The following is a 26,319-nucleotide window of genomic DNA, read 5'->3' on the forward strand; positions in this document are numbered from 1 at the left end:
CTCTATCCGCACTGTCAAGAATCTATGATACGTCCCACTCCCCTACCCAGAATTATCCTGGAAAATGGGAGTAGAACCCAACTGCGTAAATCTAGCCCAAATCTGCTAACTTTTCCCTTGGAGAGTTGAAGCTATCTTTAAGAAATTATCAAAACAGGAGTGGAATGTGGCAATATTTGCAGAGAGTGCACTCCTGATTGTTTGGGAAAGGCAAATGCACAGCAATATTTGCAACAACGAAATTTAGAGCAAAACACTGGGTTGATAAGATGTGCCCAAAGGAAATTTGATTATTAAAGGAGACCTGAGTAAATCTGAATTCCGGTCCTCCCTTTAATTCACACAACACATAATCAATTCGCCAGTTATTGGTTTCACCTTTAATTCCTTCTTAAATCGAATATATATTTGACAAAAAGCAATTCAAAACCAAGTGACAATTAGTCATGATTAATAGCAGGTGGAGCCTGGTTTTGGACAGCAAAGTACAGCTAATCTTAAAATAACTTATTCTCAAGGAACAGAAGCAAGGGCTTTGCCGTGGTGTGGTTGCCAAGTTCAGTCACAGTACGAACTCCATAGTAATCTAATGGGCTTGACGTCATGAACTTTCTTTACAGAAGAGTTGTGATGGGAGAATTGGACAGCAGTGGACTAAAGCTGTGTTCAGTCGCTGAAAGAGTAGGTTTATCCATCTCCTGAGGTGGTCCCTAAGCTTTGAATCCATTCCCCACACCTGCTACCCTGTGCCCATCCCCCATACCACCTGCTCCAGGTTTCTATATGGCAGCTTCATTATAACCAGAGGGTATACTTTGTCAGGATTGCCTCAGATGCTGGTCCTTGCGAAGAGAAAGGCAGTGTGACCAGCAGAATAGGATTCACTCAGAAAATGCACTTAATTATGTGTCACGGGTAGACGCGAGCGTTGTTCTTCTAGAAGCTAAAAGGCTTGCATTTGTATAGCATCCTTTCACAGCCATAGGTTATCTCGAAGTGTTTCACACCTGATGAAACATCTCTTGCAAAGTAATCCTCATTGCATGGTGGATTGGTAGCCAATTTGTACACAGCAGGATCCCAGAAACAGCAAATGTGACAAAGACTGGATTATTTAATTTAGGGATTTTAAGGGGTACACATTAAGCTAGAATGTTTGAAGATAACACCCCATTTCTTCTTTTGATATAATGCCCCAGGATCTCCTATGGCCAATTGAGAGTGGAATGAACTGCCAGAGGAAGTGACGGAGACTGGGACAATTACAACATTTAAAAGGCATCTTGATGGGTATATAAATGGGAAGGGTTTAAAGAGGTATGGGCCAAATGCTGACGAATGGGACTAGATTACTTTTGGGATATCTGGTCGGTATGGATCAGTTGAACCAAAGGGTCTGTTTACATGCTGTATATCTCTGTGACTCTATGAGAGACAGCTGAGATGGCCCTGGATTTAAAGTGTCATGGGAGAAATCATTCTCCTGACTATGCAGCACTCCCTCAGTACTGCACAGCAGTACCATGCAAACCTTCAAATCTCTGGAGTGGGATGTGAACCAATGATTTTGTTCCTCAGAGGCAAGACAGCTACCAAAAAAGAAAATGCTATGGGATTCAACATCCCATACACATCAAAGAGCTTTTTGGTTTCTGTGCAAATGTGGTGAGTATCACTTTTCTCTCGCTGCCTCCGCAAATTGTCTTCCAGTGTAAAATTTAGCTCAGTGCTGGAACTCTGCAAAGGTATTTATTTAAGTATAACACGTACATTGTGAGGCATCGTGATACATTTGCAATGGAATGATGCAGTGGAGTAGGGTACATAGAAACACAAATGTGTCACCATGAAGTTCCTCTGCATGTCATTACCAAAGGCAAGAACATTGCTCGAAATAAACAGATTAGCCCCTGTGAAGGGCAAAAAAATAAAGTAATAAGGAGTAAAGCAGGAGGCGGAAAAAAAATCCGCTTAGACCTGAGGCAGTCAATGAGATTTCTCTTTTGAATTGTAGTTATCCTATAATGCAGAAAACAAGCAGCCGAAATGTGCATAGCAAGATCCCACAATGGCAGAGGGGTATGTGATCATATTATCATTTTCCGATGGTCCTGATGAGGGATAACAAGTAGGTCAGAACAAGTTCTCTGCTCTTCTTCCACTGAGAGGGGTTCCTTCTGACCACTTTAGGAGGCAAGAAAGGTCTAGCCCCAAAAGTCAAGAGGTTTTAAGTCTGTCTTAAACAATTGCACAAAACAGGCAGGGAGAAAAATGACAGCCAGCTTCGCAGTTTACCTGAATTTTCCCTGCAGTCAACTTAATTTTTCATGCAAGTCAGTCTGTAAAAACTCCACAGAGACCAGTATCCCATCACCAAGTCAGCATTTATTTAGATATGGCTTTAGTTCTGCCCTTTCCAGAGTCAGGCACCAGGCTGTCAGCATCTCTGAAACTCTCCTTTCTCAAGGCATAAAGTTTACAGCATGGAAACAGCCCCTTCGATCCAACCTGTCCATGCTGACCAGTATTAGCATTTAGAGGGATATGGGCCAAATACTGGCAAATGGGACTAGATAAATTTAGGACGTTTGGTCAGTATGGATGAATCAGACCGAAGGGTCTGTTTCCATGCTGTACTATTCTATGACTCTAAACCCTTCCTATTCATGTACCCATCCAGATGCCTTTTAAAATGTTGTAATTGTACCAGCCTCTACCACTTCCTCTAGCAGCTCATTCTATACACGCACCATCCTCTGTGTGAAAAAATTGCCCCTTTTATATCTTTCCTCTCCCAACTTAAACCTATGCCGTTTAGTTTTGGACTACCCTGCCCTGGGGAACAGACCTTAGCTATTCATCTTATCCAAGCCCCTCATGATTTTATAAACTGTATAAGGTCACCCCTCAGCCTCTGACACTACAGGTAAAATAGCCCCAGCCTATTGAGCCTCTTCCTCTAACTCAAACCTTTAGCTGTCAGCCAGGGCTCCCTGAATGGACCGATCAATAGCCCCAGTCATGGAATGCATACTCTATGATGTCCAGCTGGTTGACCTCGTTACAATCTCTAGAAGTCAGTCTGTTCATTCCTGAGTGCACAAACAGAAAGTTTCTGCCCTTCGCTCCAATAAGGCAGCATTTTCCAGTATCCATTTAGATCACAAGAATGTGAAGCTGGAGTGGGACTTGAACCACATTTTCTTACACAACTAGGTACAACCAAAAATCTAAAAATCTAGTAAAGGATCATCAGGGATTTATTCATACAGACTGCCAGTTCTCTAAAAAATACAGCCTCTGCTTTCTGATTGATTTATAGATGATAGATACACATACACACATACATAGAAAAGAGCCACAGCTTTTTATATCACAGTCTTTTCACAAATACTTTTTTCCTTTTTACGGTCTCTAATCTTAAGGATGCAATGTCCGATGTAAACGATCCCTTGGATCTATCCCAAAGAACATTAGAGACATTCTCCTTGGCATTCTGTCCTATTTTTAATTTGTCACGCCAACATCACGAGAGCAGATTATCTGGTTGTGGACACTTTGTGGGAGCTTGCTATGTACAAACTGGTGGGGATTCCCATGACATGGCGGCGACTTCTCTTCAAAAGTGCTTCACTGGCTGTAATATGGCAGTTGTGAAAGGTTTCCTTCCTTCTGTCTCAGGAACCAGACTATACTTAGGCTGTCTGTCAAGACTACATACATATTGGTCACAATCTCATCCAAGTTTGTTCCATTGGGTTTATTTATGCATCTTAATATTTACAGATTCCATTGATCGTTGCTCTGCTACACTGTGTTTGGCCAGAAAACATATTCAGAGATTACTCTTAGAGGTAATGTGCAAAATTAAATTTATTTTGTCAGTACTGTCAGTTTACTTGGCTTGTTCCTCCCAATTTCGACATGTGTCATTTGCAATGCTCTTTCTCTTCACAAACCTCAAAAGTTAACCTTCTACACCAATGTATCTTTTCCCAGGAATTTATTAACAGGAATACTTTACTCCATTTAGTGTTTTGTTCATGATATACCATGTAAAGCCCAATATGCTATTAATGTTCATAGACTCAGAGGCATACAGCGTTAAAATTGACCCTTCAGTCCAACCAGTGCAACATAATCCCAAACTAAACCAGTCCCACCTGCTCACTCATGGCCCATATCCCTCCAAACCTTTCCTATTCATGTACTTATCCAAATGTCTTTTAAATGTTGTACTCACATCGACCACTTCATCACAAAGTTCATTGCAGACACAAACTACCCTCTGGGTAAACACTTTGCCCCTCATGTCTTTTTTAAAACGTCTCTCTCCTCTCACATTAAAAATTTGCCCCTAATCTTGATGACCTACCTCAATTTCTAACTTATTCTTTTCAACTTAGATGAATCTATAAGAAGAGCAACCAATGTGCTAGTTGCTACATCAATCAATATATTGGTTGGATAGATTGCTCAATGAATACTAGGTCAATAGAAATTCTAGATAGATGGAGGCAAAAGGTGCATTTCCAGGTCTTCAGGTTTTATTGTTAAGCTGATAATTTTAAGTAATTCTGTTTAAAACAATCTCTCAAAGGACTGTTTTTTTTGCCAATTGCTGAATAGCACAGGTCTGAATCAATAATTAAACAAACACTTGCGAATCCCTAAATAGGGAGCATGTAAGAAACTAGTTGAGGCCTCAGTGGTGCAGTGGTAGCATCCCTACCCCTGGACTGGGAGGTCTAGCTTCAAGTCTCAGCTGCTCCAGAGATGTGTAATAACATTGCTGAGTTGGTTGATTAGAAAAATAAGTTTAACAAATCTTATAAGAAAGAAGTGCAGGAGATCCCCAAGTTACAAATGGATTCCATTCCTGAGCATGTTTGTAAGTTGATTTGTATGCAAGTCAGAACGCAATACAGTACAAGATAAAATATTTGGTACCAAAGGCAAAAATTGCTGTAAAAGCTCAGCAGGTCTGGCAGCATCTGTGGAGAGAAATCAGAGTTAACCTTTTAGGTCCAGTGACCCTTCTTCAGAATGATCACCTTCTTCAGTTCTGAAAAAGGATCACTGGACCCAAAAAGTTAACTGTGATTTCTCTCCACAAGTGCTGCCAGACCGCCTCAGTTTTTCCAACAATTTCTGCTTTTGTTCCTGATTTCCAGCGTCTACAGTGCCTTCAGTCTTTGTAAAATATTCGGTTGCAAATACGTGTGAACATTCTTGTGTCAGATCCTTAAAATTAATAGTAATATGAGATCTTGCTTGTAAGTGTACGTGTTTGCAGGTCAGATGTTTATAAATTGGTGATCGCCTGTACAGATACTCAAAACTTCAGAAATAACAACAGAAAGTGCTGGAGAAATTCAACAGCAAATAGAGAGAGAGAAATCGAGCTTCGGTTTCGAATCCAATATGATTCTACTTCAGAGTTCTGAAGAGTTATGGTAGACTCAAAATGTTAACTCTGTTTCTCTCTCCAAAGATACTGCCAGACCTGCTGAGTTTCTCCAGCACTTCGTTTTTATTTCAGATTTCTGGCATCCACAGAAGTTTGATTTTATTCAACACTTCAGTGTGGGTTTACGGAAACTGAGGGCAGTCAAAAAAAGCCTCCAAGTAGAATTACAGTCACTCCATTGACAGTCAAAGTCTGGGTCATAATGTCTAATTGATTTAAAACCTCTCACATGATGAAGCGCTATGTGCCCCATGAGTCAATTCATCTCGAGTAGTGCTGTACACTGTGAAATACTGCCACAGCATTAGCATTCTTGGTTGTTTCCAAGTTAGATCCCACTGGAGAGGTAATAGCCTAGTGGTTCTAGCACTAGGCTACTAATTCAGAGACCCAGGTAATGTTGTGGGAAAAAATAATTTATGTTTGATGGACAAGTATAGGCCAGGATGCCAGGGAGAACTCTTCTTCAAGACAGTGCCATTGGCTCTTCAAGATACAAGGAGAGGCGATGGCCTACTGTTATTATCACCATACCAGAGATCCAGATAATGTTCTTGGGACCTGGGTTCAAATCCTGCCATGGCAGATGGTGGAATTTGAATTCAATAAAAATCTGGAATTAAGATTCACGTGATGATCATGAAATTGTTGGGGAAAAACCCGTCTGGTTCATTCATGTCCTTTATGGAAGGAAACTACTATCCTTATCTGGTCTGGCCTACATGTAGCTCCAGCCCCACAGCAATGTGGTTGACTCTCAACTCTGGGCAATTAATGATGGGCAATAAATATTGGCGTGGCCAGTGACACCCACGTCCTCTGACTGATAACAAAAAAAGCTGATTTTGCCAGTGAAGGAAATGCAAATTGGCCTTTAGTGGAAGGTGGGAAAGTGACGGTCCATGTCTGTTCTGCTCTTGCATTTCATTTCCTCCAGCCTCTCCATTGAAAAACATATGTACTTAGAGTTAGCACACTGGAGACAGTCTTTGATGCAGAACGGGATTAACAGAGAAGGGATAAAAATAACACAAAAATGGAAAAGACGATGCATCTGACACAAAAGCAAAACCGACAGAGCTGGAGAAGAAGCAGTCGGAATTAATTGTGTAAAGACAGATTTGAAAATATTGCCCTGAATGGGCTACATGAATTTTTTTTTAACTTTACAGAAATACATCATTGCACAGTATACCAGCAAAATGAATGAGTGAGAGGAGGTACCTCAGAGATGCAGCTCTACAACGTTTAAAAAAAATTCAGGTCTTGTAAAGACTGGTGTAGATTTCATCAAAGGAAATCCCAAAACTGAATTACCTACTGCTAACTTTTCAAATTTTAACAAGTGATGCTGTGATCATTGAAATTGTAGTGTTCAAACAATTCAAAATCTCAACTGCACATTTATTGTCAAATCTACACTCCCCTGCTTCTTAGTGGAATACCCTACTAGTCACATTAAATTGCAGATCCTCGTATATATTAAAAACAAACAGAAAACTCAGGCAAGAACACATGTCATATTGATTCATAATTTGGAACCTTTGAAGGCCAAGCTTTTATTAATTATCAGGATTTTAACATTTTTTGTTTTGAAGCCAAGCAAAGTGAGGGATGGTAACTAAGTCTAAATGAGGTGGCTGAGATGAATTGAAATAGGATCGATTACTAGTCATACCTGAAGTTTAAAACTACTAGAATGCGGGAGGGAAGGACTACAGAGATAGGCAAAGAGTGGCACATTGCTGAGGCCTTGTGAGTGAGAAGTTTGAATGGGATAATACTACTGAAGATTTTTTTTTGAAAAGTTTAGTCAGAAGATAGAGGTAGGAATGGAGAGAAGTGGGACCATGTACAGGGGAAGAGAAAGCAGGCGCAGAGGAGGAGACAGTGAGATGGAAAGAAAGAGAGAGAGAGATTGAGGAAAGGCACGTGGAGAGAGAAAGAGCACAAGGGGGAGAGATAGTAAGAAGAGAAAGGAGGAAAGCGAGGTGGGTAGAGAGCAAAAGATATTGAGGAGAGAGAGAGGGACGATAAAGAGAGAGTGCGTGCACATGAGGGAAGAAACAGAGCGTGATCATGCGAGGGAAGAAACAGACAGGGCACACAACAGAAGAGAAGGGAAAGAACGAGAGCACAGGAGGGAACAGGAGGAGTTAGGGAGAGAGAGAGGGAGAGAGAGAGAGTACACGGAAAGAGAGAAAGAGCATGAGTGAAGACAGAGAAAGAGAACATGTTGTGGGGGAGAGAGAGAGAGCACATGGGGCGAGAGAGAGAGAGAGGACACATGGGGAGAGATGGAGAAAGAACACACACAGGAAAAGGGAGAGAGAGGACACACATGGGAAGAGAGAGAAAACATGAAACAAAGAGAGGCAGCACATGGAGAGAGGGAGGGAGACAGAGAGAGAGGGAGACAAATGAGAGCATTTGCGGGAAGACAGAGAGAGAGAGTTTCAGAGCATGTGTGGGAAGAGGTAGGTAAGGGAGAGAGAGAGCACACATGGGTAGAGAGAGAGAGAAAAATGAAACAAAAACAGTGACAAAAGGGAAGACAAAAAATAAGAAAACAGCATGCAAGAGGGAGAGAGAGAAAGACAAAATAAAAGTCAAGAGAAAATCAGACAGGAAAGAGAGAGAAAGGGAAAGCAAGAGAAAGATATTGGAGACAAGAGAAAGCTTACCTGTCAGACTCATTTATAAGAGCATTCAGTCATTGAGGAGAAAATTACTATTTGGCACAAAAGGGAGAATCAGGCTTGCTGCAGGCAGCTTTAGAGATTGAGATCAACTAGGATCACAGGAAAGATTGAGGCCAAGGATTTCAATAACTGAAGCCATGTTTGCGGTTAACTTGCTTTAAGGTTTGAATAAGTGAATTCTCCCTTTTTGGGGGTTGGGGGGGTGGGGTTAGCCCAGAAAGTCAATCACTCTGACCAAGGAGGGTTGAGTCGAAACCCTGTCCTAGTGTATGTTTCTTTTATCCAATCATTTCCTAGGGTTTTTTTGGCTTGAATAAATATATCTTTCAGGCAATGCCTTGAAAGTTCAAACTTTACATGCCCAACTTTCACTGTTAAGCTTTTCTAATAGACTTTACCAAGCGATTTTTGCTTGTGTGGTATTACAAGTTTAAAAATTAATTTTAATTAATATTTCCAGTATATGCTATTCATCATGTAGTTACTGAATTCTAGCAAATATGGCACAGATCCATATAGACTAGAAAGGTCTCAGGTGGATTGCCTGATATGCTCAGTTAGCTGGGGTGGCACTTGGAGAGTTATAATTAGCCTGAATGGCTCTGGGATGTAGATAGGGTTACAAACCCTCTAGCGTTATCTTAGAGTCTCTGAGAATTAAAAGATTAATCACCAGGACATTGCTATGAGCAGCCCAGGAGAAAAATCACAGAGAGAATAAATGTTCCTATTTCCTTTGAACATTCATTAACTGTAAAAATATTGAAGATGAAACAAAAAGGCTGGTTTTGCTTGAATTGTGAGCGCCATTCAGTCAGCTAATTAAGAGCCTGTTTGTTTTCCATGGGGCTGCAAATATGTACCCATTAAGCAACCAAAGGTAGGGTCCAGGATTGTTGAACGTATTTCATGTGTCTGGGAATAACTCCAAAAATGTCAATCCCGCATATTGAGGAACGCTTTTATAGGCAGTGGTTGAGTAAGTTGGACCTATACTAGGAGTTTAGAAGAATGAGAGGCGACTTTGCTGAAAAATACAAGATTCTTAAGGGAGTTGACAGAGGAGTTGTTTCCCCTTGCGAGAGAGCCCAAGGCCAGGGGGTATAATCTTTGAGTGAGGGGTCACCCATTTTAAAACAGAGAGGAAGAAATTTTTTTTCCCTCAGCAGGTAATAAATCTGGAATTCTTTACAGCAGAGGGCTGTCAAGGTTAAGTTGTTCAATATATTCAAGGCTGAGATAGACAAATTTTTAATCAGTATCGAGGTTACAGGGAAAGTGGCAAAGAAAGTGGAGTTCAGGATGATCAAATCAATCACATTCTCATTGAACAGCAGAGCAGACTTATTGGGCTAAATGGCCCATTCCATTCCTCGATCTTTTGGTCCAACTCTTGCCAGGCAGGCATGATGTTCAAGTGTTCAGTTTTTAATTCTATGAGACTGTTGCCTTTTGATGTTTATTGTGTGCTTAGTTGGTGAAGTCTGGGTGTGGACTCAGAAAAGTAAAACAAAGCTGTAAAAAGCCAGAGATGGAACAGATATTTCAAAGCATTGTAAATAATATTCCTGTCTGTGTAGAAACTAGAATCATTTCCACATGGACCTGAAATATAAAATAAACAATTTCATGGATCTGAAGATTCAACCAGAGAGTTTCCACTCTGAATTGCTACCTCCTGGAACCTGAGTGAACATAAAAGGTTAAGCCAGAAGATGATAACTCCTCCACCAAGTCCTTCACTTTCGTCAAATGGACAGCTAGCATAGCCAGTCAAAAGATCGTAGACCAGGGCGAGACCATTATCTTCAGGAATTCCCTCTGCTCAAAGGCAGGTCCAACATACAATCCCAGCCATAGCATTGCACAGCATGGATCAGCAACCAAATTTCTCATGCCACACAGCTGGGGCGGGGAATTGAACCCTGTGCTGTTGGCACCAATCAGATACACATTGGCCATTGAGCCACTGAGATGACCGGTCAGTCAAAGAGGCCAGGTTACTTTGGCAAAATGCACCTTTACATTTTGGCAATTTACACAGTGATGATAAACAGCTCCAATGTGGTGTCTTTCACACAACAAACCAGGCACTTCTCCCACATAGTTCCAAAGAAGGGTCAAAGGACTCCAAATGTTAACTCTGCTTTCTCTCCACAGATACTGCCAGACCTACCGAGTTTCTCCAACTTTCGTTATTGATGTGCACGGGAATGGATTTACAGGTTGATAATCTTGGCTTTTTTTAAGTCTCAGAGTGGGACTTGATCCCAGAGCTCTTGGCTCAGAGGCAAGGTGTGCTACCCACTGCACCACAGAACCTTTTCCAACAGAGTGGGGACTAAAGGGAATCATACCACACAGGAAAAAAAACACTGAAAGGCTTTCATTTCCATAGCTCCCCAATGTGTTTTTCAGTCCAGGGGAGACTTCTGAATTTCATTCACTATTGTAAAGAACTTAACTTGCACACAGCAATCTCACACAAACAGCAATGTGATAACAACCAAATAATTTACTTTTGATCTTTGTTGAGGGATAATAATTGGCCAGGATGCCAGGGAGAACTCCCCCTACCCCACTTCAGGAGAGAGCTGTTGGCTCTTCAGAATACAAGGGAAGGTGATAGCCTAGTGGTATTATCGCTAGATTCTTAATTCAGACACCCAGGTATTGTTGTGGGAACCTGGGTTTAAACTCCATCATGGCAGATAGTGGATTTTGATTTCAATTTTAAAAATCTGGTTGAAAATCCAATGATGACCACAAATCCATTGTCGATTGTTGGAAAAATCCATCGGATTCACTAAGAGCATGATATCTGTAAAATTAGTCTCAACTATCATTGTCACAAAAAAAGTTGGCTAACTAATGCCCTTTAGGGAAGGAAACTGCCATCCATACCTGATTCTGGTGTATATGTGACAGCAATGTGGCTGACTATTAAACTGCTGTCTGGACAATAAATGCTGGTCTGGCCAGCAATTCCCTCATGCTGTGAATGCATATTAAAAAAACAACTCATCCCATTAAAAAAAACACATAAGGGGCAAGTCAGGATCTCAATCTAATATCTCCTCATCTACATTTCTGAACTTCTAGCAATCTGGATTTTATGGGCTGTCCTCATTCTAAAATTAGTTTGCACCTTCCAGTGGAATCTTGTGACTTCCTAGAGCTGTATTTTTAAACTCCTAGACTCTCCTTATGTGCCCATAATGACTTGTTAGCAAATCAATCTGTGAGCTCTGAGAGACCAGAATGTTTCAACAGGAACCCTCATGCAATTGTCTCCAAGGTAAATATAGCCATGGAAACACCCCAAAAGCTATTTGTTGCTAGCACAGACAGATAACATCATCAATTCAAAATCCCTCGTGGATGACAGCAAAGAATGGACACAGTAGTCAATACCAGCTTATACTTTGCAGAGCAAAAACTAAGTCAGAAAGCCAGAGGAAGAAAACAAACACATACTGTAGCAGATGATTGCACTTCCTTTCTTTGTGCAACTGAATCACTCATTTAAATTGCCATTCGTCCTTTTCTAAATGTTAAGTTTCTACAAGTATTAACAGCGACTAGAAGTGGCCAAATATTTATCAAAGCAAAATTAAATATTATGGCCCGCAAACTAATCTATTGATTTCTTGTACGGTTTTATGTGGATTTTGACCTCCAGGGCTTAACAAAGTGAAAATAAATATTTAATTATTTCCCTAAATAAAAATCAATATTTCCCAGAGTTAGCTAAACAAATTGGTCCCATAAATTCTCAAAATGTGCCTGTGACAATTGGACTCTCCTTGAAGGGCACAATTTTTCCCCTGCTGTGGTTTGGAAAGGTAATGACAGGACTACCAAAGTAGGCATTTATTGTTTATTTCCACAGTCAATAGCTTTCTAATTATTCACTCAGACTCTCGCAGTGCACTCTCCAGAACAGGCATAATGACTGCCATTGTTCTCGGCCAACGTGCCTGCTCCAAATTCCTCCTCTTGCTCTTGGGAGGTGCTTAATACCAGAAGAAATAAAATTTGAAAAAGAAATCCGATTTGTGCATATGCACCTGCACAAGAACAACAGATTTCCAGCAGTCGTAGTGTTTCGTTTTTTGCATTAATTGTGACTTCAACCTTTTGTGAGACCAACCAACAGAGGGAGTCCAGTACCCTTATCCTAACCAAATAAGTACCAACAAAATGTGGAGAAGCTTGCTTTTCTCTTTCTGTTATGCAAGTTCAGAGGTGCTCCTGCTGTCTGTAAATCCCTATGTCAAAATGCAGCCCTGTAAACTCGAGAGAGAGAAAGAGAAAGGGCATCTCACTAATAGAAAAGTTGAAGATCAACATGCAAAGCAAGGCCCGTCAGGGAAAATTAGTATTTTTATTTAAGACGGGTCTATTTGAACCTTGGGCACAAGGCTCAGAAGTTTTTTGGAGTCATGCATACTGGCCCTGCCTCCCAACCAGAAGTTCTGGATTCAAATAGTACCTGATCGATGGGGCAGTTAAGGATGGTTCTTTCACAATGTGGCCAGTGCAGGTTGGGTATCAGCCTTCCAATACTGTGAACAGTTGGCCAGGCAGCTGGCTTGCAATGCAGGGTGATGCTAACTTACACAGGTTCAATTCCTGCACCCGCTGAGGTTAACGTGAAGGCCCTGCCTTCTCAACCTCTCCCCTCACCAGAGGCATGGTGACCCCCCCCCACCACGTTAAACTCACCATCAGTCATCTCTCTCTACTGAGACAGCATCCCTCTGGGACTCTGGTCACTTTGTCTTTACACGGCAATGGCAGGCACTAAGATCAGGAGGGATTCCTGGTCAGCCCATGTGATGGAAAGGACATTGGAGCCTCCACCACCCCTACCTAAAGCCACACATTTAAAAGTGCATGTTGCTACAACAATTCAAACTGCCTGAGTGAATTATAACAATAAGGACACCTTCCCCTGGAATAGATCCACTGAATGATGATGGGAGAGTGGGGGTGCTTGGGGGGTGACAAAGAAGAATTATAGAATCCCTACAGCGTGGAAGCAGGGCATTCAGCCCATTGGGTCCACACTGATCCTCCAAAGAGCATCTCACCCAGACCCATCCTATCCCTGTAACCCAGGGCTGATCCACCAAGCCTGCAGATCCCCGGACATACAGACTCCACATAGACAGTCGCCCAGGGGTGGAATCGAACCCAGGTCCCTGCTGCTGTGAGGCAGCTGTGCTAACTACTGAGCCACCGAAGAGGGAAGGGGAAACAATTTTCTCTTAAACTGAAAAGTACATAAAATATACATAAAAACAGAATACAATATTAATCGGAATCAAACTTTCTTCCTTCAAATCAAACCCGCACAGCAAGACACCATGAACCAGCAGAAGGTAAGCAAAATTAATGATCACTTCAGGATTGTAGCTACCTCTGAACTGTCTATTATTCCCTCTTCAATGGAGGTAATTTTGTTTTTTTAACTGCAAGTCTTTATAGTCCCAGGGAAGAGGTGTGAGCCCCTCACCATCATGCAGCTACTTTTCTTAATCGCGGGGAAAGAAGTGAGATACAGAAGGACATCTGCCATTAAAAAAAAAAGCTATCAAATTCATTTTCACTTTTCAATCTGCAAGCCTGCCAATCATTCAATGTTGATTCTTAATTAAAAACAAAATTACTGTCAAGGTGAACATTTAAGGTCCTGCTAATTTAACTGACTGTTAAAATTGCTGGCAAAAGCAGACACACACACACACACACACACACACACACACACACACACACACACAGGGTAAAATACACTGTGAGTTTGCTTCAATTCCCCAGCAAACAGGCAAGAGAAAATGAACACAGGGCCATTGAAGGCCTTTACTCCTCTTCCACTGAATTGGATATTTAACTGCCACCCCACAAAAAGCACAGCCTCCATTTCCAATCCTCTTAACAGTTAAGATTGGAAGGCTGTCGAGAATTTCAGCAGGTTAATACATGGCCTTTCAGCTTCCATCGTCCCCCAGTGCTAGAGACAGTTATTACGCATCCTCATATCTCACCATCTCTTTGCAATTGCTGCCTATTAGCAACAATGGCTTGCCTGTAAATCACTTCGCCTTATTTATGCTAAAATCATTATAATTTTGCTTCTGCCATTCATTGAATTTTATGCGCAGTTACAGCTGTTTAATGTAAGTTGCAAGATCATTCTTTAGTATAAAACCTGGCACTACAGCGTTCGCTATTCAGTGTAAATCATTATTAGTGGGTGCCGCACTCTGTGTACATCATTGTTAGTGTGAATGGGAAGGACAGTCGAGAGCGATTACTTCCTGTATGTACTACATTTGTCCAAGATGGTCTATTTTTGCTGCTTGCAAAACAAAACCATTGAACAATGTGTTGGGCTGAAATTCGCCAATCCAGACTCTGACCCCTCTGCAGGAGAGCGACCACGCAGGAAGGGTTGTGAACTCTCCAGGATTGGAATGGGAGTACCAGCAATTGCCACCTGGGCTGTGTAAATGGCAAAGCATGGGGTTTCAAAGGCCAATGCAATTTTGATGGAAGAGTGCCATACTCCCTGTCTTCAACTGCTGTACACATCACACATGCAGTAAGGGAGGAGGAGAGTCCATTAAAATTGTTCAGGTGCAGTCAACCTTGTCAAATAGCCCCATTCACAGTATAGGAGAATGACAATCAATTTTACCATCCCTTCCACACTTCCCCAGCTCACTGCTACCCCACATCAAAGACCAACTAATCATGGACCAAGCTCCTCACTCTATATGCTGACCAATAGAATTGGGCTAGTCACTAGCATGTTGTTACTCAGGGTGAATACTCCTGCGAGTAATCATATCAGGACTCTGAATATTTTTGAAAATCCACACTGATGGGACACCCACAGAAATAACAGTCGTGCAACACTCTCCCCTTACACAGACACCAAAGCTTCTTTGTTTTTTTAAAAATTCTTCGGTGGGATGTTTGTGTCACTGGTGAGGCCAGCATTTGTTGCCCATCCCTAATTGCCCTTGAACTGAATGGCTTGCTGGGCCATTCCAGAGAGCAGCTCACAGTCAACCCCGTTGCTGTGGGTCTGGAGTCACATGGAGGCCAGACCGAGTAAGGACAGTAGATGTCTTCTCCTTTAGGATGTTAGAGAACCGCAAGGGTTTTTGAACCGCAGTCAAAAGTTGTCAACATCGCTAAGACTGGTCTTGTATTCCACATTTTATTAATAAATTTAAATTTCAGCAGCCACCCTGATGTCCTCAGAGCCATAGCCTTGTCTGCTGGATTACCCATGGGGCAAAATTATCACTACACCACAGTGAGAGAGGTAGTTATTTGAATCAGCCTGTTCAGATTTGTTGTGACACACATCCGGAGTAGATGTGGCTTGTTCTCAAGCTTCCTGGCCCAGAGGTAGGGATGTTACCACAGCATCTTAAGAGCCACTCCCATGAAAGAGATGTAATTGTTACAAACGATATATGGTCTGCTTTGCATTCTCGGCCAGAGCTAATAACCGAGCGACATAGTCGAACTAGGTACATGACAACTTACAGTCTACAAGCAACCCTCACAAAAGCAGTAATCATTGTCACTTCCATTTATTTTCTCAGATAGCCCTGTGCTCACAAGATAGAAAGTGAGCAGAAGTATTTGGGTTACTGTCAACTCCTGGTTAGAATGCAAACATTGTCCTTTGTTAATACCCAGTCTTTCTTTCTGAATTCACTGCATTATTTTCCCTTTGTTTGATTGGAGAACCTAGTTGAAGACCCAAAGATCTTTAGCTGCAAAACAGCACCAAGGTTCCATAGAAAATGAGCTAAAACGAGGAGGAGAGATTAGGTTTTACCTACATTGAGTTTTGAAAATGTCAGGTTGCAAGAGAAAGGGGAAACCGAAGAGAGAAAGAAGTTATCCACAATTGAAGATCCTGGGAACAAATGTTTCTGTCAGAGCATGGAATTTCATTATATACTGTGAAGGGTAAACACGAGAGACATTAGGTGGAAGGCAAATGAGAATAGCATTTAAAAAAAAGGGTAAGAAAACCAGGAGAACAACAGGCAAATAAAAGACAGAACAGAGAAAGAAAGGCAAGTAAGAAGGGAGAGGAGGAGAGTGAGAGAGCTGAGAGAAAAAAAGAAAGTGAGAGATAGAGAGAGGAAGAAAGAAACACAGGGGAAAAAAAGTAAAGAGAGAAAGAGAAAGAAAAAGAGACAGAGAGAGAAAGATAGAAAAAGAGAGGGACAGAGAGAGAGACAGAGAGGAAGGAAGAGAGAAAAATAGAAAGAAAAAGAGAAGAGAAATGAAAAAGAGAGAGAAAGAAAGAGAGAAAAAGAGAAAGATACAGGAAGCGAGAGAAAAAGAGAAAAGAGAAAGGAAAATAAAGAGAAAGAAAAAGATTAAAAGAAAGAGAAAGAAAGAGTGGAAAAAGAAAAGAAAAAAAATGAAAGAGTGAAAGAGAAAGAAAGAGAGAGAGAGAAAGAAAATGAGAGAGAAAAATCTGTACAATATGTATATTAGGTATCAGAGCTTTAAATTGAGCCTGAACGAAAAACCAACAACAGAACTCAATTCGGCAGCACCGCACTGGAGAGGTGATTAGTTGAGACTGTCGGACGCTAAAATATAAGGCACAACATGTCCTCAATAGAGATTAAATGAACAGCAGCCAACCAATCAAACCACTGTATTTGCAAGCACTATGATCAAATTAATAATACTTACACATGTCATACTGCAAAGGTCATAGCAGCCGACTTTGTCTAAAAGTACAAAGCTCGACAGTACGAATACAGATTGAATTAAAGTCAAACTTTAAAATGCACAGTAATAAATGAAAAGGTATTTAAACAAACCAAGGAGCAGATCAGCTGAAGGTGTTATTTTATTATTGACTGATGCACAAAGAACAAGACTTAAGAGCTACATTTTGACTGCATGTAAAAAATGTACAAAATAAATGCGCAGGTGGAACAAAGCTCAAATAAATCAAGTCTTGAGGGGACTGAGATTCTGTGCTTCATCATCCATGACATCACCTGACTCTATCCTCAGCTTATCCACTGCAGAATGCCTCATCCATGCCTTTGTTGCCTGTATTCCCATGTGCGTGTGGTGGTCGCCCTGCATACTATGCTCTGGGGAGGATTTATTTGTCCTTATCCCACCCATTGTCTGCCATGTCCTCATTCACACCAGATATCATTCACTCTCCCCAACCCACCCCACAAGCTGACCCCGGACTCACTGAGGATCTCAATGAAGTAACACCTTGATTGTAAAGTACTCCAGCTTATTTTCAAATCCCCCCTGACCTCGCAACTACTTATCTCTACATTATCTCTACACTATCCTTCAGCCCCACAACCCTCTGAAATTTCTACACTCACCTAACTCTAGTCTATTGAGTTTGCACTGTTCTAATCACTCTGCCACTTTAGCTACAAAGGCCAAACCTCTGGAATACCTTCCCTAAAACCTCAACTTCCTCCATTAAAATACCCCTTAAAACCCACCTCTTTGAAGCTTCTGGCCATTTGTCCCCAACAGCATCTCACATGGCTCAGTGTCATATTTTGCTATGAAAACTTCTTGTGATATGTATTGGGATGTTTCATGACAGGAAAGAATTCTTTAAATGAAAGTTCTTATTTTGCAAAGCTAAATCCAAGCATGTGTCAATTGCTGAATAAATTGGATTAACAATACGAAAGCTTACAACTGCCTAATGTGACACTGAACTATAAGGACTGGGGGGATGTGATTTTTCACCGTCATGATGTTGCGTTAACAGGCCTTGGTTGGTCTTGTGGTGGGAACATGGAACATGCATGTGGTTCTCCTGAGTTAGACAGCAAGAGAAAACAAATAGCCAGAATTCCCCTTGCTACCAGCTACCGATCAACCCTCTAAGATGTTGAAGAGGAGGATCAGATCTGAGTTGAATGGCATTCGATCAATGGATCACCCTTTGACCCTCACAATCTGGGTTCACACAAAAGAGCCCTAGGAGAAAAAGTTGACAGTGGAACTGGAATGAGCCAACACCAGAGAGAAGAGAATGGGAGGAAACCTTCATATTACAATTTGGTGAAGCTAGGAAACAAATCATCCCATTGCTGCCCCATCATCTTCCTCACACTTCCCCACTACAGTTGAGCGATGTTTTGGATGTGGAACATGTATAGAGTGTAAAGTGAAACTGAAGAGCAGAAACAAAATATCACAAGGGGACAACTATAACACTGCCTCTTGGGTAACTCAAACATCTGGCTAGAAAAGGACTTGAGGAAATAAGTGCTTATGAGCAAGTTGCCCAATAGGGAAATACATTTGTATGCTGGGCATTGTGACATGAAAAATAAAATATGGGTTTATTTTTATGGTTTGATACACATCAAGTCATCCATACTCCAACCATGAACACCATCCAACAGTTAGATATTACCCAACGTAACTCTTTAAAACCCACAGCTGCTGAATAAATGCTGCTATCTGTTCATACCATTTGCAGCATCACTGTGGAGTTTTCTACATTTAGGAAACATGGTAAATCAATGTCCTAGTCTCCGACACTGAGGCAGTTCAAGAAGCAGACTTGCTATGGTCAAACTGTTTAATACTCTTCTTGTCAAGTGTATTCATTATTAATTCCAGTTCAAATGCAGTGGGGAAAAAATATTCATTTAAAAAAAATTCAGATCAAGCACATCTAAAAATACTGCTCAGAACAAACCATATTTTAGCAACACTAGTGTGGTATTCATTAATAAATAAAGCCAGATGCAAAGAACTGGGAGCAGAGGTCAAAACAAAAAGTTATATTAATTCAAGCATCATACATCAAAATGGATCACAATGGAATTGAAAAAAAATTGCCCATTTTTCCTTTCAAACTATATAAAGAAAACAAGATATCTTTTAATGTGAGACAACAAGGTGCAGAGCTGGACGAACACAACAGGCCAAGCAGCATCAGAGGAGCAGGAAGGCTGACGTTTCGGGCTTGTTGTCTCAGATTCTCCAGCATCTGCATATCCTGCTATCTTTTAATGTATCTATGAACACTTTCAATGCAGTTACTTTAACTGCATCATTTAGCTTGCATTTCTCATCCATTTGGAATTTCAAAGGAAGATAAACTGTCACACAGATTGCATTTTAATTAGGAAGAAGGAGGAATTTTAGTGTTGAAACGAAACATTTCTTATCCAGAATGCTCCATACCGGGATAAGAGTTGTTCAACACAGAGAAGAAATGTAATTATACATAAAGGATTTGGAACAGGGTGGGTATAGATTAGCACTGATTCCAAGATTTGAAGAGGAAGTAGAATTCAGGTGGAAAGAAAATTGAGGTGTTACCTCCACAGCTTTCTCCATTTGGACAGGCTTGGGATAAACATAAAGTATGCTTGAAACCAATCTTGTGCAATCAAATATTTTCCCACCTTTGTGCTCAGTTTTGGAGTGAAATAATCTCTGGTCACAGTAACAAGCCAGACACAATGTAAAGTACCATCTTACAATCTCTCAACAATGTGTGTTTACCCCAAGTTTGGATCAGGACACTCTATTTCAATGTAAAGCTTGATCTATATCTGTCAGGTTATTGGACTGCAGAGATACAAATGTCATTCAATACTAGACAACATGATCTGGATTTAGATCTTTGAAAACTTCAATTAAAGAGGTTAGAACCTATTTCATTCTTGAGGAACATAGTTTCCATGGTGAAAAGGAGATCTTCATTAATCCAGGCTGGAGTTAACACCAGGTCCCAGAGATCATCAGCTACACTTTGTCAGCCATCACCTGCTGGTCTGGCTAGCTCAGACAGTATAGCCTGCAACACTTTATCTCAGGGTTGTGGGTTTGAGCAAATGCTAGGTGCTTTGAGTTTAAAATTTGAGGCTATTGTTGCACAGTGGTAGTAAACTTGGCCCTGAGCTGGGAGACTTGGGGTCATAAACCCACTGGGAGACTTGGGGTCAAAACATGTCCAATCAAGTTCATGAAAAATATGTCACCCACCATCTCCACTCTAAAGCTTCTCCCACAATGGTCAAGAATAGTCCAAAATGTTGCAGTGGAGGTATCCTATAAAAGTCTTCCCAGCAGCAAGCTACTTTTTAAATCATAGGATACAATTGATTATTTTCATTAGTTTGCCTTTCAACTTACCTCCTCCACTCCAAATTCCAAGCAAAAACTCAGCGTTCCTTGAACTCTTGCCTTTTGTGCATCTCTAACCTGTTCCCTCTCCTATCTTCCGTCATCTAGTCCCAAGTTCTGTTCCTCACTGTCTGTCTCTATCTCTCTTTTTTCATACACTTCCTCCTCTTTTACCAATAATTTGGTCCCGGGCCTAAAGACTCCTTCACTGTTTATGCAAAACTGAAGTGAGGCTGTGTTTCTTTTGAAGTGCGTGAGCATATTTTACATTGAAACAGCTGCAATGAGATGCTGGAGTATCAAAAACAACTGCACAGTATCGCTCCCTCCTCCTAACTGTCAAGAGCGATCCTGCAACCTCTTCGTCCTGTTTGTGGAGTTGAGAGTTAAACAAGCAAAAGGGGACAGTTGAGAGTGAAGAATGCTAAATGGTGGCTTCGCAAACCGCAAGTGGGACTACAAATGCAGGAAGCTCCAAGCATCAAGTGGAGTTACTTATCTGTGTGTTTCTTTATGGTTTACAGCTAAGAAAAACCACAGCAAATGTGACAGCAATTGTGAAGCCCAGAACCATGAAAGTATATATAAAAAAAACCCAGCAGGCTTCAAGGTATGTACAAAGCCAAAATACGAAAAACTACATTCGGAAATAAGCAAAGGGACATTCAAAATTAAATACAACCTCAATCATTAAGAGCGTGAGGATCTTATTTAAAATAAAAAGCAATTTGACATTAACAGGTTTGAAAACAACTAAGATTAAGTGCACCACAATGAAATTTTACACCGTTGAAACTTCCCATTGTACCAAGGACAATTTCACAGGATACATTTGTACAACTCAATTAATAGCAAATGCTGTAATGAATTAATTGTTCAATTTCTTTTTAAAGGTGGAAACTTCATAGGGGATTGGTTAATGATTTATTAACTACTCCTGAAAAGACAGGATTGCAATTTTGCCTTTTCACAACAGCTGGAGATAAAGAAAATAGTTATCCGAAAAAGGTATAGCTCTCTCTCAGAACAACCAAAATGCTACTAATTACAAACAAAACAGTTTTCTACACAAAAATAAGTGTGTTCAAAGGCAAATCCAAAGATAAAAATATTTGCAATCCTAAATTGGAAGTGCTACTTATACAGCATTTCCCACTGGTACAGAAGTAACCTGTGGAACTACATTAGAATGGGAATGGAAAACCTATTGTAGAATCAACAATCCATGTCAACAGGCAGTGGAGAGCCCCTTCTTTAATACTAGCGTTCACACCACTGACGAAAAAAAATCTTCCCTGATTTTTTTTTAAATGCAATAAATATTCATAACTTTCGATGGGAAACATCAGCATCTGCACAGAGAGGCAAAGCTCTAAAGAGCACTCAAGCCTGATGCAGTGTTTATATAATAAAAATTTCACCAGCCCTACAGAGGAAGACTGGAGTTTCTCTTGTCAACCTTTTGCATCAAGTGCGGTGCCTGCTGCAGTTTGGCAAGAGCCAGACTGGAATGAGTAACTGCACCCGGTGGGTTCGGAAATAGACGTCTAACGTGTTGCTAATCGCGTCAAACCGCAGCTCTTAACCCTTCAAATTCGCGCTTGCCTTCCGCTACATTGCTTTGGTATTCAACAGCACACAGGGAAAAATGTATTGGCTTAAAACGAGCTACCTCCCCCTCACAAGAGCTGAAATGCTGGACAGCTCCCTGCTTCCAACAGTCAAAGACGCATTATTGGAACATTGTATGATGGGCATGGAAACTAACCAAACGGGAGTTCTACATCGAATGTCAAGGCTGACACCAATGTCACCAGTAGGCGGGTCTCATCTAACTACCTTGAAATTAAGCAGTGCAGATAAATGTCAAGTGTGGCCACATGTCTGGCTGAGAGTAAATTTCAGACTCAAAAAAAAAGTATAGATGTTGCAACCGTTTCATATCCTCCAGCAACTTCTGGTACCCACCAGCTCATGCCAGGTTAGAAAGCACCCCCATTTTCATTGCTGCCAGTTCAAATGGCAATTGCAACACAGCAAGACAACATTAACACTTAAAACAGCTTGCCCCTATTTTTGTCTCCAACCCCTCCCCATGTACTCGAGAATATGGTATTCATGGCATCAGTATTTATCACTGTCTGCTTTACTTGGACACAGGAGCACAGATAACAGTAATCAATATGAATGGTACGGTAATTCTTCAACAAAGTCCCTTGGTCAAAATGGGAAGTGTCAAGTGGAATTTGCAGAACTCATTTCCAATTTAATATTTGCATCCCCCCTCCCTCCAGGCCCCAGCTTGATGGAGTGAAGGGTCCTCCTCATCTTGTAACAAAGCCTGTTACATTCATTCGCCTTATCAGCTTATATTTGTGACTTGAACAAGAATGCAAATACTGCAGCATGACGTATCCGAAAAAAAATTTAATTTAGCCCATGGCAGCTCAGAGGGAAGTAGATTCGGCTACAAAAAAAAGCCCAGCAATACAAACCAGCATTAGCAGGGATGCAAAATAAAAGAAATTTAAAATCCAGGCACGATAACGTCTAATTCTAAGCCCAAAACACATGTTTTAGAAATGATCGTTAAGTGCCAAGGTAGAAAACATGTCAAGGAAAGGAGGGATCGAAAATGTTGGAAATAACACCACTTGGGTATCGTGCCAGTCTCATGTGCCTTTTACACAAGCAGTTTGCTCCGTGGGACAGGCAGATCTCATTTCAGAAATCAGGAGCAGCAATGCACAGTTTCTCAATGAATCTCTCTCCATCCCTTCAGCCAGTGTTTGCACTCTGTGAAATCTTGCAGCGATTTTGCCTGCTGCAATGTCAAGTTCTGCGACTGACAGGACAGATTGCTACATTATTTTTATGTGCGGAAGGTGTTGGGAGCGTGGGGTGGGGGGGAATAGAAATTCATGAAAATAAGCCCTCCTTTTCTGCTCTGCTGTTGAAGCAACTAGTACAATATGCATGTGCACCATTGTTAACAAGAGCTTTCACAAACAGGAACTGCCAAACACTGCGTCTCACAAAAATACTGAAGTGGGTGAAGGGATAAAAGGGTCAGATCTTTCATATGGTAAGGTAATAAAAAAAATTATCCACTCACCCCTGGTAATGTTTTCTGCTCGTGCAAAGCGCTCTGAGCTTTAAGAGCTGAATCTCTGGCACAGTATGTGAGGAAGGCACAACCTGTGTGAAAAACAGAGCGAGTTACTCAATACCACAAATGCTAGTGCATTCATTTTATTAAGTGCCGCACAGAGGGCAGTGAAAATTTGCCTCAGTGCTCGTGTTTCACTGCACATCTCCCTTTCCCAAGCCAGCAATTTTACCTTGCTTCCCACCCAGAGTAGTTTCCCTAGTCAAATTAAATGCAGATGCAGTAATGAAGTAGACAAAGTACAGAAAATGGTTTGCTTTACTAAACAAGCTCAGTTACAGACTTTTTTTTGGGCAGGTTCAACTAAGACGTCAAATTGAAACTTTTAAGCCAAATCATAATCTTAATTCAATCGGTCCAGTATTAAGCTTCGCATTTTAAAAAAGCAGCAATTGCTCAGAAAGGGGTTGTGTATCATAACTGGTTCAAGTTACACATTCTAGAGCACAGACTTGACTTGCGGTACGTTGTTCCGACAACCAGTACATCAACTTAGCATGAATTCTTCAATATCACTGCAATGCTCATGGTGGACAGCAGTACCCCTGGTCTGCAACTAGGCATATTCAAGTGACAATTAACGCAAGGGAGCTTTGAGTAAAGATTATTTCGCTGCAAAGATGGGCACAGCAAGAAGACCCACCGAGCTACTGCTTGCTGCCTGGTTAAGACAAAACAATTCATCAAGGACTCCTGGAAACTCAAAGCTGAACTATACTGTGGGAACACATCTTATTAGTATGTATTGCAACAGATGTCAATAGTTTGGCTGCTTATCATGGCTGTTTAAGATCCAACAATCCGTCTCTTTATGGAACAAGAACAAAGCAATCATTTGCTAGTCAGGTATAGCCTCATCAGCATCCACGTTAATAAGATTTGACTATAAATGGGTGTACATTAATGTCCACAGTTTATTGTCCAAGCTAAAATTATTGACAACCGCAGTTACATGAACTCCAAAGCCCAGTGGAGGAGAACGTATTTCCATTAAGATCTACATCCCATTGATAATTTAACACAAGCTAAGGTCAGCCAATGCATGCAAATGATGATATTACTTGACATTTTTTTTGTTATCCAATTGCTTGCCTGCAATGTTATCTCAATGAAATGCTCAAGTCTAGTGAGTAATAAACTCTCAGGAAGAAAGCAGAGACAGATAGAAAAAACAAGTAAAACCTATCCATTCACACACACACATACACACACACACAATCCACAAAAATAGATCTGAGTTGAAATTGCGCAACTTAACTTGGGGGCCAATGTGATTTACTGCAACAGAGCGAAGTCACTGTGAATCTGTCTGTGTCATTAAAAGGCGATGTGCCACACATGGCTCAGGATTCGAAGTAAATGCAAAAAAAAACAACACCCACACACACAAAGGTCCACGTTGAAGTAACAAATCGGACAAAAGTGTCAACCTGGCACCGTCAAACCTTCACAGATTCCAATCGGATCACGAGCTAAACAAAAACTGAATTTTGCAAAAACTTTATCACGGTTTCAGCGCCCGGAATTGACAAAGATGCACTTTTAATCCTTGAGCCTGGATTAACCAGACACACAGTTCTGAATGTCATTTTTTTATTGTTTGTTTGTAAATTTAGCCGTTTATTTTCACAAATAGAAAGGAGAAATTTGCAGGGAGGGAGGCAGGAGAGAGGAAAGGTGCAGCTCCGACTTGAGCTCTGCACGCACACATACACATAAAAACACACACGGAAATAAACTTTTGAGCGTCCGTCATTTTTGAATGAGGGTCATTTTTAGTTTTTATTTTAGGCATGTAAACCAAAGGTTGTCTAATTCCGGACGTCAAAAAAACACAAGAGATCAGGTCAGCAAATCACTAAATAAAAAGTGTTTGTTTTATTTCTGGACGCAGAATGAGAGGGAGAGAGAGACAGACAGACAGAGAAAATCCGCTCTCCAGCTAATGAGGGGGAATCGGTTGTTTGCAATTTCTCAGGAAACTTTCAAGACAGGTCGTTGGAAAGTAATGGGGAAGGTGTGACACATGCAAAATAAATAATAAAAAAAAACCTTAAGGTGGGCAGATATTAGCAATGAAAAGCCGGAGAGGAGGGAGAGCAAAATAAAGTCAGTCAGGCTGGGTTTGAAATTAACACACAGACAGACAGACACATATACAACGCTGCTCCGGCGTGTCTTCATTGAACACATTGAACAGAAGGAGACTCGGAGCCACAGACCTTTGTGCATACCGGTGAAACGATCCTTCAGCACAGTCAGTTCATAGATCTTCCCAAATTCCTCGAACAGCGGCTTTAGGTCTTTCTCCTCCAGATTGCGGGGGATCTGGCCGATGAACAGCTTGATGGCGTCGTGGTCTTTCATTGGGATGGTGTTTTGACTGCCGTGGTTTAAGCCGTTCATCCGGCTACTACCGCCGCTGTTATTGTCTAGCTGCACTCCGTTGGTTACAGTGGCCATGTTCAAGCGCTCTATCTCTCTTTCTCTCTCTCTCTCTCTCTCTCTGATCGCTCACGTCAGCCTCTAACTAGGAGACTCTGCAAGTCCTGACGTCAGGATTGCATGGTTGGTGCCGAAACAAATGTGGCTGGATTCACACACGGTCAGGAGCCTTAAAGGTACAGGAACCCTCTCTCCGGCTCACCCTCTAAACACACACACACACACACACACACAGATAGACCCACCCCAACACAATCCAGTGTGGATAAAAGGGTATGTGGGATTACAGGGTATGCACAGATAGACAGATACCCCTCTCCCCACCTTAATCAGTGTGGATA

General features: G+C 41.2%; 1 protein-coding gene across 1 annotated transcript in view; it reads right to left on the reverse strand.

Moving 5' to 3' along the window:
- celf6 (CUGBP Elav-like family member 6) overlaps window positions 1–25,939 on the reverse strand; it is an 818,340-nt gene extending 792,401 nt beyond the window's left edge. The window contains exons 1-2 of the mRNA XM_048617113.1: window positions 25,756–25,939; window positions 23,480–23,562 (exon numbers count right to left, since the gene is read on the reverse strand). Of these exons, the coding sequence (XP_048473070.1) occupies window positions 23,480–23,562; window positions 25,756–25,939 (267 nt within the window). The remainder of the gene's footprint in view (window positions 1–23,479; window positions 23,563–25,755) is intronic.
- Between the last annotated feature and the right edge of the window lie 380 nt (window positions 25,940–26,319).

The sequence above is a fragment of the Rhincodon typus genome, chromosome 36, assembly GCF_021869965.1.
Source record: "Rhincodon typus isolate 14 chromosome 36, sRhiTyp1.1, whole genome shotgun sequence".
Lineage (NCBI taxonomy): Eukaryota > Metazoa > Chordata > Chondrichthyes > Orectolobiformes > Rhincodontidae > Rhincodon > Rhincodon typus.